Genomic DNA, 12,314 nt, shown 5'->3' on the forward strand with positions numbered 1-12,314 from the left:
TATTTACATACTCTGGATAATGTATTTATTTAAGTTAGTATTTCAACATAAAGGCAGTGTAGTGATTTTCTTTGTCTCTTGGGATAAAATTTGTGAAAGCATTTTGTTGTTGTTAGAACTTATGTTTATTTTTGGATTGAGACAGAGAGAAACTGAAGGGGTAGGGGAAATAGATACAAAGAGAAAGACACGTCTAATACTGCTTCACCGTGTATCTCCCCCCCCCCCCGTAAGTAGAGACCAGAAACTTGAATCCAGGTGCTTGCACATGGTAATGTGTGCACTCAACTAGGTGGACCACTCACTACCTTGGCCCCTGTGGAGCTTTTTTTTAAATTATCTTTATTTATTGGATGGAGACAGCCAGAAATCAAGAGGGAAGGGGGTGATACGGAGAGAGGCAGACACCTACACACCTGCAGATTGGGGGCTCGAGCCTGGGTCCTTGTACATTGTAACATGTGCACCCAACCAGATGTACCACCACCCTGCCCCCTCCCTGTGGAACTGTTTTTAATCTTATCTCAGTACTTCTCCCCCTCCCTCTCCTTTCCTGATCCTTTTTTTTTTCCCCATGGTAGAACAAAAAGAAGCAAGGTATAGTAGATGAGAGGACTGAAGAGATAGTTTACCAGCTAGAGCACATGTTTTTCCATTTACATGCCCGACTTTTGAGCCTCCCATTATCACATGGAAAGTGCCATGGCATCAAGAGCAGTTTCAGTACTGTGGTGTCTCGCCTTTTAAAAAAAAAAATCTGTCTATGTATGAATGGGAAAGTCAACCAAGGTGGTCTGGGAAGTGGCACAATGGATGAAGCACTGCACTCTCAAGCACTGGACTCTCAGTGAGGTCCCAAGTTCAATCCCTGGCAGCATATATATGGGAATGATGTCTGGTTGGTTCTCTCTCTCTCTATCTATCTATCTATCCATCTCTCTATCTCTCTATCTATCTAGTAAATAAATAAAATTATTTTTTAAAAAATTTTTAAAAAGTCAGCCAAGACATGTTGAAATATTTGAGATCCTAGCTCTGAAAAAAAAAAGCCAAACACTTTCGCTCATTAATTGCGGATTGTGTTATTAAATATCTGAATATAGGAAATCAATAAATTCTGGTCTTTGAGCACCATATCTGTTATTATTTAATTTCTTCATTTTTCCCTAAGGATTTATTTAATAAGGCAGAAAAAGAGAACAAGTTAAAATACTCTGACATAAGCATTGCTGGGGTTCAAACTCAGAACTTCGTCCATACAGTTTCTGGCCTCTACCACTAAGATACCTCCCTGGCTGCTAGTTTTGCTATTTCTTAATGTTTGTTAGAATGCAAATTTTTATGACATATTTTTAGTAAGGTCCCTGGACTAGAACTAATATTGTGTGTTGCATCATTAATCTTTATTAGAGTTTACATCTTACTCTCCTTTTATTTTCTGAGAATTTATTTAATTCTTGATGAGCTTTCAGTTAGAATTGTCCCTGATTTAGTTCCTATGTATTAATAGAGTTATCTGTAGAAATACTTCTTATATTTTTTTCTTATTTTCACAGAAAGAACATGCTCCCTGAATAACTGTACAGTGGCCAAAAGAATTGGAAAAGGAAAAGATGCTACAGTCGTCTTTGAGCATTTCAGAAAACATACAGATCCACTTGCCCAGGAAAACTGTTCATGTAGTACATCAAATTCAGAATCAATTCCTTCCAACTCAAATATTTCTAACTCCGATGTAAATGTGCAAAATGAAAACATGTCTATGATTGAAACACCCAGTGGACATACAGAGCACCATTTAACAGAATGTGAAGATATTTCACAAGTGCACACATATGATTCAGGAATTTCACTCATTCCTGGTGATACCCAAGAAAGTGTTAATGGTGGTCTCTTAAATTTGACACATCTTAAAAGTGTTTTAAGTGGTCTTTCTTCTGCCTTTCCCTTTCATAACAATAATGATTTAAGTACAGTTACTACTTCAAAACTCATCAAAGACCCAAGACTAATGAGGAGAGAAGAAAACATGGGAAAACATAATAATGTTACAGATTTAAATGATATTTTTCCACTTAAGAAGAATTTACATTTTGTTAATTCAGAAATAAATGTGTCATCTATGCCAGCTAATTCTGTATCCTCATCTGGAACTGTTGCTAATGATCATGCTGTTCATATTAATCATTTGGAGACCCCTTTCTTCAATATTTCTTCTGATGAATCCCAATCTCATGTTCATACCATGGACTCTAAGGACCATGATTTTCTAATTCCTAATATAATTACCATGACTGGACAATGTAAGAACCAAGACAATTTTCCCTTCCCAATGTGTTTGTCAAATGTGATTTCAGAAGTTGAGAACCAAAGACAAAATGAGGAAAAAACCCAGGAACTCCCACAGATAAGCAACATTCCATTTTTAATTGAACAAAACAATGAGCCACATAACTCTCATGAATCATTGTATACTTGTACTAGAAAGAACAATGGCCACATCTCTCTGGAATCACGGTTACCTCCTTTAAAACCAGCGTGTGAGACTGGCCACCTGATGTCACCACTTAAGCCACTCCAAAAGAAAGCAGCCATATATGAACACATTCCAAATAGTAGCCCAGAATGTAATTCCAGACAGGAAGAAAAAAGTTTTTTGCAAAGAACAGATGGTTATTTTACCAGTGAAACAAAAATCAGTCAAACATCTAGTTGCATTACATCCCAACAAAAATACAAAGAAAATGACAGTCTTGATTCCTTTGGAAAAAACTGTGACCAAATGTTAATAACTCAAGAGAAAATGCCAAGATCTTATATATTCACCACAAGAAATGAAAATGAGATAGATCGTCTAGCATTGGAATGTCAAAAAAATCTTTGCCCAGGAGGAGAAAGCCTTTTACAAAAGCATCTCCCACACTCTTTAGACTGTGATAATATTCATACAAATTCTGCCATTTCTAAAAACCTAATGGGACTCACATTGGAAGGAACAAATCAAAGTTGTATTGGTGTTACGACTGATGTTTTCCAGCAAGCAAAAGACATCCCCCAAGCCAAAGAATTATCAGATTCATCTCATGACATTAAGAGAGCTCATGATAATTCATACTGTAACATAACTAGAGAAGACACATGTTTTCATAAGAAAAATGAAGATGAGTCAGTGTCAGTAGAGACAATTCAGAGAGACTGCAAAGAATCTCTTCACATGGCTGGTAATGATCAAAACTATATTCTCTGTAATGCTCAGTTAAATCATGAAAACCTGACCACTGACTGCAAAGAGCATAGAAGTAATGCTAAAGAAAACCAAAAATGGACTAAAGAGGAAGACATTGCTTCATCTATAGGAAATAATGCAGAGAATATATATGAAGATAAGCAGAGCTTTCATACAAACACAGATTTAATCAATATAGATGAAAAGAATAAAAATCACCATAGTATAGAAGTTCTGAATTCAGAAGAATTCTCTGCTATATTTAATTTGACTTGGAAAAATTGTGTATCAACAGACAATGCATTATTAGGAAATAAAGATACTGCTACTACCATTAAACAAAATGACACTCAGAATTCTGAAAAGAGTGTAGCAGACTTATCTTCAGCAACATTTCCTGAAATTAAAGGTCCTTCAGTGAATGTAGCCTCAAATACTACAGTACAGATACCTGGTACTACAGTGCCTATATTAAGCACAAATCTTGAAGCTCACCAAACTTGCCAGTTTAATGAGACTTGTTCTTCTGATAGTCTAGATACTGATTTGCTAATAAAACTTAGGGCTTCTGACTATGAAATGGACATGAATAAAAATGAATTGTGTAACTCGTTTATTCTTCAGAATTTAGAATTGGAAAGTGAGATTGAAATAGAGTTAGAACATTGTGATGATAAACTCCTATTTCAAGAAGATCCTCTTAGCCATGAAAGTGTATTCTGTGAGGAATCTGAGGCTTCATATGAGGCTCTGAAGTCTCGTATCGACTGGGAAGGTCTGCTAGGAATCAGTTATGGAGAAACAGAAATTTTGGAAAGCACAAGAAGGGAGCCGAGTTACCAGCATGACTCTGAGAAAAGTAACGGTTTATTTTCCTCTGTACTAAAGAACAAAGCAGAGCTCAACACAATCTTACTTCCAGACCTACACATTAGAATTCCTAATAGACCTCTACCAGAGTCAAGTCCCATTGTTGAGCCCTTTGATTTGGAAAATTGTATTTTCAGTGATATAGCTGAAATGACAAAACTAGGAATAAAAGACAAGAAAGAAGAGGAAGAGGAGCCCAAAGAAGAGGAGGAACCTGAGGAGGAGGAGCCCGAAGAGGAGGAACCAGAGGAGGAGGAGAAAGCTTCAGGACTTGAAATGTATCCCCAATGTTCTGGTGCAAATTCAGACTACCCATGTGAAGAGGAATTTAGTTATAAAAGACAAGAATCAGGACTAATGAGTGAATCTGAAATCTCACTGTCTTTTGACGGTCATAACACGCAAATAAATCAAATGTCTCAGCAACAAAATAATGAACTTTTGCTTACTGACCCTTCTAATGTCACAACAATGAATAGTAAAAGCAGATGTACTATTGCAGGGTCAAAAGCTGCTTGTAATAATACTGGAAATAAAAAGGACACAAATTCAAGAAGTAGAAAGAGAAAAATACATACAGCATTTCAGGACCAGAAAATATCACATCAGGATTTAAGAAATCATGAATTTTGGGAAAAGAAAAGGAGGTTAACCAGTCAGGACTCATATGAGTGTTTCACTTCTTTATCTCAAGGACGAATCGAAACATTTTCACTCTCAGAAAAGCACATTAGGAGTGTCCTAGATATTCTAAATAGTGAAGCTTCTCTATGCAAAAGCAAACGTCTTTCCAGAAGACTTGACAGAGCTGTTATTCATCTCAAAAAAGCTCATAGAAGAGTTCACACATCTTTGCAACTCATAGCTAAGGTAGGAGGAATAAGGAAAGGTCCATTACCAAAATCATATGCAATAATATGTAATAATTTCTGGGAGAGTTGTGATCTTCAAGGTTATAGTTCTGTATCTGACAGAAGGTATTATTCCACTAGGCATTTTATGTCAAAAAAAAAATATGATAAACCAGAAGAGAAAAGAGACTTGGGATTTGAAATTGATAAATCAGCAATACATATTTCAAAGCATGAGTCATACAAAGCTAGAGAGAGAATCACAAAATGCCTTTCTAAGGAAAATGTGACTAGCAGTGTCTCCAGAAGTCTTACCACTATTCATGTAAGAAAATTTTGTGATCAACAGTATCCTGAATCACAGTTAACCCTGTGCCCCACATTCCAAAGTAGAAGTCAGTCAGCTTATAACTATGGCAGTATGGAGAATTCAAGATCATCAGAACTTCAACCCTTTTCAGGAACAACTTCTGGGTATCTCTTTTCCCCAGATTGCCCTGATCAGAAGCTAACTAAAGAGGAAAACCAAATTGGTATGTTTTTATCTAACACTGATAAACATGAAATTCTTGAGAATGATAGGACACATGAGAGTAATACTATGGATATTAATGATTCAGTGAAAGGAAATGCTGAGACTTGTGAGGTAGTAAGTGAAAGTGATACAGTATCAGTAAGTCGTATAAAAGAGAATACAGACAAAAATTATGATGAAACTTGTATAACTCACTCAAAAGTGGAGACTGACACGCTGGTTTCAGTCTTAGAATCAAATGTGAAACATTTTTTGAATGTTAATATTTGCAAACCTGATAGTCTTATTTTGACTGGTTACAAAAGGGAAGTAGAAGTAAATTTTCCTATAGAAATACAGACTGCTCCTGTTGAGAGCTCTAAACAAGATATTATCACAAGAGGTTTTGTTATGGATCCATTACATCTAAATTTAATGACAAGCCAGAAGAACATTAGTATTCCTCAATTGTTACCAACCATTCTGATGACAGATGGTGAAGAGAAATCTTCAGTATCTTCCTTGGACAATGAGGGTACTTCTGCTTCAGATTCTATTGCAACTGTCACCACTGCACCATACAGTCAGCGCAAATTTGGGGGTAATGAGTTTTTAAAGACAGACCAACATTCTTTAAATAATTTCTTTTGTACAGACAGGAATGAAGCAAATGTTACTGAGAATTCTGAGTTGGATTCCACATCAGTAACTGAAAAAAGTAGGGGTTGTGGGGAAAAGATAATAAAGAAGCTATTTTTCAATGATAGTTCTCTGCTTTTGAAAGATAACATAAAGGGCTTGTCTTCAAAAAAATGCATTACAAAAAAAGACACTCAAGGCAGAGAAGCATGGAAAGTTAAGCAAACAGAAAAAGGAAAAGATCCAGTTCACCAAAAAAGTATGATGGGGATAGCAACTGTTCAGACTTACTACAAAAATCAAAAGAGTAAGATATTACGAGAATTTCCCGTAAGTGAGAAAGTAACTAAAAATAACTTGATTGATTCTCATTTAAGCATTAAAAACGCTACTAATGCAGTTATGTTGAATAATGCAGGTTTTAATCATTTTGATACAAGAGGGAAAGAGGAAATAGTTAAAGTTAGTAATGACTCTCAGCCTGATTCTGTGTTATGTTCAGGAATAGTTAGTAATTCCAAATCAGGTATCATGGGAATGAATCATCAATCTGCTTCATGGGGCCACTCTGAAACTTCCAAAGTCACTATTCCTCAGAAAAAGCCTATCCCACACATGAATGACTTAAAGGCAAAATACTGTTCACCTAACCATTCAGCTCCTATATATTATATAGCTCAAATTTTAAAGAGAGCAGATAAAGCCTCATCTCTGCAAGTTCTACAAGAAGAAACTGAACTTTGTCAAAATATTCTCCCGTTATTTGTGGAAGCTTTTGAAAGGAAGCAAGAATGTTCACTCGAACAGATCTTAATTTCACGAGAACTTTTGGTAGAATGTAACCTGTGGAATAATAGCAGACACAAATTAAAACCTTGTGCTATTGATTCCTTGGTAGAACTCCAGATGATGATGGAAACTATTCAATTCATTGAAAACAAAAAAAGGCTCTTAGGAGGTGAACCAACATTTCGAAGCTTGCTTTGGTATGATGAGACCTTGTACGGCGAGCTGCTTGGCAGACCACGTGGATTTCAACAACAGTCCAATTTCTATCCTGCTTTTCAGGGGAGGTTAAAATATAATGCATTCTGTGAGCTGCAGACCTATCATGACCAATTACTTGAATTGTTTGAAGAAACCAAAAGGGAAAGTGTATCATATTATGCATTCTTAAAATATAAACGACAGGTTAATGAGTGTCAAGCAATTATGAAGCATTGTTCTGACTGCTTTGACTTTTGTCTTTCTGTTCCATTTACCTGTGGAGTTAATTTTGGAGATAATTTAGGAGAGCTAGAAACATTGCGAAAAAGTACTTTAAAGCTAATCGGTATGTATGGGCACTCTCCTAAAAGTGATTCCTATCCAGGAAAACAAGACCATCTGTGGATTATCATAGAAATGATCTCCTCAAAGGTTAATTTTATCAAGAGTAATGAGACAGTAAGTATTAAAATATCTCTTTATGGCCTGGAACATATCTTTTTTGATGCAGCAAAAGATATTGTTTGGAAAGAAAGGAGACAGTCTTTCAGCAAAAAATACACAGGAAAGAAGAAAAAAGAAATGCTACTGAAAATCAATCAGTGTGCTTTTTCTAAATTGCAGAAGATATACGATACACTGTCTAAAGATTCAAGCAGTGAACAAATTTCTAATAATGGGCATAAAAATGCCATGATTACTTCCAGTGAGTTAGATACTCTAACAAACAAGGCAGCAATTAGCATAGAAAACATTTTGTTTTCACACCCAGATATAGATATCTGTTGTATTAGTGAAATATTGGATCAAGCTAAAATTTCAGACTTAAAACAATTACAGGAACTCACTTTGAGATGTACTGATCATTTAGAAATTTTTAAAAAATACTTTCAGATGTTACAAGAAGATAGTATAGACAATATTTTTATCACAGAAGAAAACGTTTTGGACATGTTGGAAAGTCAGAACCATAGGGCTGTAATTTTAAAGCCTGCAGCCACTGAAATATATATTGAAGTGGTTATGCTGTCGGAAACACTTTACTTCCTTAAAAACTCAATGGCAAAGAAAGTAGACAAGCAGAGATTTCGAAGTATGCTTTGGTTTGATTTGTCTCTTCTTCCTGAGCTGGTTCAAAGCCAAGAAAAAATGACTCCTTTTTCATTTCTTAAACATAACTCAACCAAGTGCCTTTGGAAAGTGATAGAGAGTGCTATTTCTGAACTTGAGAAAGATCTGGATATTATAAACAAATATAATGAAGCTGTTAATTGCTCATATGCTTTTCATTTGTTCTCAAGAGAACTTGAAGAACTCTCTGAAATAAAAAAACTAATAGAAAAGTCTAAGTATTCTTTCCCCACATACATTGACTTTGTGCCATTTATAGCATCCATAAATTATGGAAGCAATGTGACAGAGTTAGATTACAACTACAATCAGTTTTCCACACTACTCAAAAATATAATGGCTGCACCTAGGAAGGATTTAGGAAAAATGGCACACATTATGAAAATCATGAAAACAATTGAACATATGAAGATGGTATGTGCTAAAAATGCTGAGTTACCTATTTCCTTCATCTTATGCCAAATAATATGTAACAGAAGAAAGTCTTCCCAACCAAAGAGAAAAGAAATTATGACTGTTCAAGTAAAATCTAGGGAGAGTGTTAGTAAACCCATTACTTGTGAGGAAGTTCCCTCTGTTTCACAATGTGTAGGGGAAAGCATTTTAAGTTCTAAAAAACGACCTATCACTGTAGAAAAATATGAAAGCTCTCAGGAAGAAGAGAAAAATATTGCTGTTTCCAGTTGTAAAAGACAAAAGGTAACAAATGTTTTAAGACCTGTATGTGTTCTTACTGAGAAAAAGTCTAATCTTAAGCAAGTAGACTGCAGAATTATAAAAAGTGGAATGCTTTAAATATAATTTGCAAAACGAATTCATTGAGGATAGTTTAAATATAACCTTGAAAAACGAGTTTATTAACAAGTAGATTAGGTTACCAGGTAAAGCACCCACCTTGCCATGCGCACACCCCAGATTCAGGTCCCAGCATTGCATAGGCATATCAGAGAGGCTCTAGTGCTATAGTGTCTCTTCTTTCTCTCTCTCTCTCTCTCTCTGTCTGAACAAAGATGTGGCCCAGGCTCTGTGAAATCAACCATGTGCAAGGCCCAGGCCCATATAAAAAAGTTCACATTGTCTATAAAGTGATAAATTATATAGGAGTTATCTCACAAATATCTATTTTTTCATTTTTTAATTATTTGTAATACATGTCCTAGAAAAATGTCCAGATCTTTATTGCATAGCTTCTCTGTGTAATACGACTATATCCAACATAGTGAATATTAAAAGCTAGTTAGTGAAACTTACGTTTTTTTACTGTTAACACCCACATAGGACAGATTTTGGGTTTTTCCCATTTAGGGTTATCACTGGGCCTCCGCACATGCACAATTCCACAACTCCCAGCAGGCTTTTTTTTTTTTTTTTAATGATGAGAGATACGGCAGGAGAGGTACCACAACAGTAGTGCTCTACAGTTCATGGAGCTACCCCTTTTGCAAGTTTCTGCCATGGGGTACCCAGGGGCTTGGGCTTGAGCCTGGGTCCTCACACAGTAAAGTGTCTACCAGCTAGCTCCTTCCCAGTGATGGACCGGTATTTTTAAATTATTGTGAAGAAGTTACAAGTCCTATATAAGTATATTTTAACAAATTTTATATTGCATATATTAGTAATATCCTAATGTACACATATATATCTTCACCACTCTGGAATGACTTTTTCAGATAAAGACAGAGACAAAGGTTCAGAGAGAGAGAGATGGAAACCACAGTACTGAAGTGTCCTTCAGTGTGCTTGAGGCCAGGCCCATTCCTGGGTCTTGCAATGGCAAAACAGCACACTGTCCAATTGAGCTATTCCACTGGCCCTGTACAAATACAGTTTTTATTCTTTATAGAATCTTGGTGATGCCAGCAGCATTATTACCTAATTTAAAGATACAGAAATTGAGATACCTCTCTCATGAAAAAAATTATTTGGAGGACTGTTTGGTGGTACACCCAGTGGAGTACACACCTTACCATTTGCATGGACCTGGGTTCAAGCCTCTGGTCCACACATGCAGAGGAGACACTTGAAGAAGGAACACTGAGCAGGGGTAGATAGCATAATGGTTATGCAAACAGACTGTCATGCCTGAGGCTTCAATGTCGCAGGTTCAATTCCCTGCACCACCATAAACCAGAGTTGATCAGTGCTCTGGTAAAAATAAGCTAAGGTGGCTTCTGGCTCTCTCTCTTTACCCCACTTGCCTCTCAATTTCTCTTTCGTCTATCAAAATAAAATTTAAAAAATTAAGTAAAAACAAGCTTTTTCAAAAAATTAAAACAAAAATTAGAAAATAAGTATTTTTCATATTACTGTTTTTTATGTCACATTCAGAACCTGTCTCCTCAATAGAAATAACACAATTTAAAATACAAATGACTTATAAGAGCTAAAACCCAGGGAATCAGGCGGTAGCGCAGTGGGTTAAGCGCACATGGCGCAAAGCGCAAGGACCGGCATAAGGATCAGGGTTTGAGCCCCCGGCTCCCCGCCTGCATGGGAATCACTTAACAGGCGGTAAAGCAGGTCTGCAGGTGTCTATCTTTCTCTCCCCCTCTCTGTCTTCCCCTCCTCTCTCCATTTCTCTCTGTCCTATCCAACAACAATGACATCAATAACTACAACAAAACAACAAGGGCAACAAAAGGAAATAAACATTTTTTAAAAAGAGAGCTAAAACCCTAATAAGACATAAACCAAGGGGCAGGCAATGGTGTGTCTGCTAAAGTGTACATATTACTAAGCACAAGGACCCAGGTTCGAGCCCCTGCTCCCCACCTGTAGGGGGTCCGCTTCAGGAGCAGTAAAGCAGGTCTGCAGGTCTCTATCTTACTCTCTATCCCAGACCTCTCTCAATTTCTCTGCCCTATCCAATAAAATAGAAGAAAAATAGCTGCCAGGAGCAGTAGATTTGTAGTGCTGGCACCAAGACCCAGCAATAACTGTAGAGGCAAAAAAAAAAAAAAACATAAACCAAAAAGGCCTTAATCCTGATAAAGACAGTATTTCACACATTGTTTCATAAGACTATTAATAGATGTACTGACCAACTGAAGAAATTTTTCTTTTATAATTTTTTAAATATTTGAGAGAACACCAGTGTATCACTCTAGTGAAAGTATACTTTAAAGGGTGGGGGTAGACAGCATAGTTATTATGCAAAGAGACTCTCATGCCTGAAGCTCCAAAGTCCCAGGTTCAATCCCCCACACCACCATAAGCCAGAGCTGAGCAGTGCTCTGGTTAAAAAATAAAGCAAAAAAAAAAATCCAAATAAATCCTGGAGCTTCAAAAAGGAATTATCTTTTTTTAAAAAAAAAAAAAGTATATTTTAAAAATAAAGTTTCTTTAGTGGCTAGAAAAATCTCATTACATAAAGTTAAATTTTTTTAAGTTTCATTTTACATAAATAAGTAAAGTTAAAAAAAGAAAAATATATCACTTTTAAGGTTTTGGTTTTGATTTTATGCTAGAGTACTACTCAGCTCTGGCTTATGGTGATGCTAGAGATTGAACCTGGGGCCTTTAGAGCCTTGGGAATGAAAGCCTTTTTGTACAACCATTATGCTAGCTCCCCAGCCAGAGAAATAGCTCAATTGATAGAACATTGGGCTTGCGTTGCTGATGTTCCCAGTTCAGCCCCTAGCACACATGTACCATAATGAATTTTTTAAATATTTCACTTAATGAGAAAGATAGGAGGAGAGAAAAAAAAAATCAGACATCACTCTGTTACATGTGCTGCTAGGAATTAAACTCAGCACCTCATGCCTGAGAATGCAATGCTTTTTTTATCTACTGCTCCACTTCCCAGACCACTTTTTTTTTTTTCAATCTGACCATTGTCCAGCACTTATTTATGGTGGTATTGAGACTGAGTCTGGAACATCAGAATCTCTAGAGTAAAAACTGTTTTACATAATCATTATGCTTCCCAACTCAGAGTCATGCTCTGATTTGTCAGTCTCTTCTATGTGTGTCATGTGAAATCCACCTTCTCTTCACATATAATAGATCTTTAAAAAGTTTCTCCATAGGGGCTAGGTGGTGATACACCTGATTGAGTGTACACATTAACAATGTACAATAACCCAGGCTCAAG

At 36.3% G+C, this 12,314-nt stretch overlaps 1 protein-coding gene across 1 annotated transcript in view; it reads left to right on the forward strand.

The window, feature by feature from the left end:
- Positions 1-12,314, forward strand: part of TEX15 (testis expressed 15, meiosis and synapsis associated) — a 76,021-nt gene that overhangs the window by 56,079 nt on the left and 7,628 nt on the right. The window contains exons 8-9 of the mRNA XM_060183106.1: positions 1,557-4,240; positions 4,316-8,917. Of these exons, the coding sequence (XP_060039089.1) occupies positions 1,557-4,240; positions 4,316-8,917 (7,286 nt within the window). The remainder of the gene's footprint in view (positions 1-1,556; positions 4,241-4,315; positions 8,918-12,314) is intronic.

This window comes from Erinaceus europaeus, chromosome 2 (assembly GCF_950295315.1).
Source record: "Erinaceus europaeus chromosome 2, mEriEur2.1, whole genome shotgun sequence".
NCBI lineage: Eukaryota > Metazoa > Chordata > Mammalia > Eulipotyphla > Erinaceidae > Erinaceus > Erinaceus europaeus.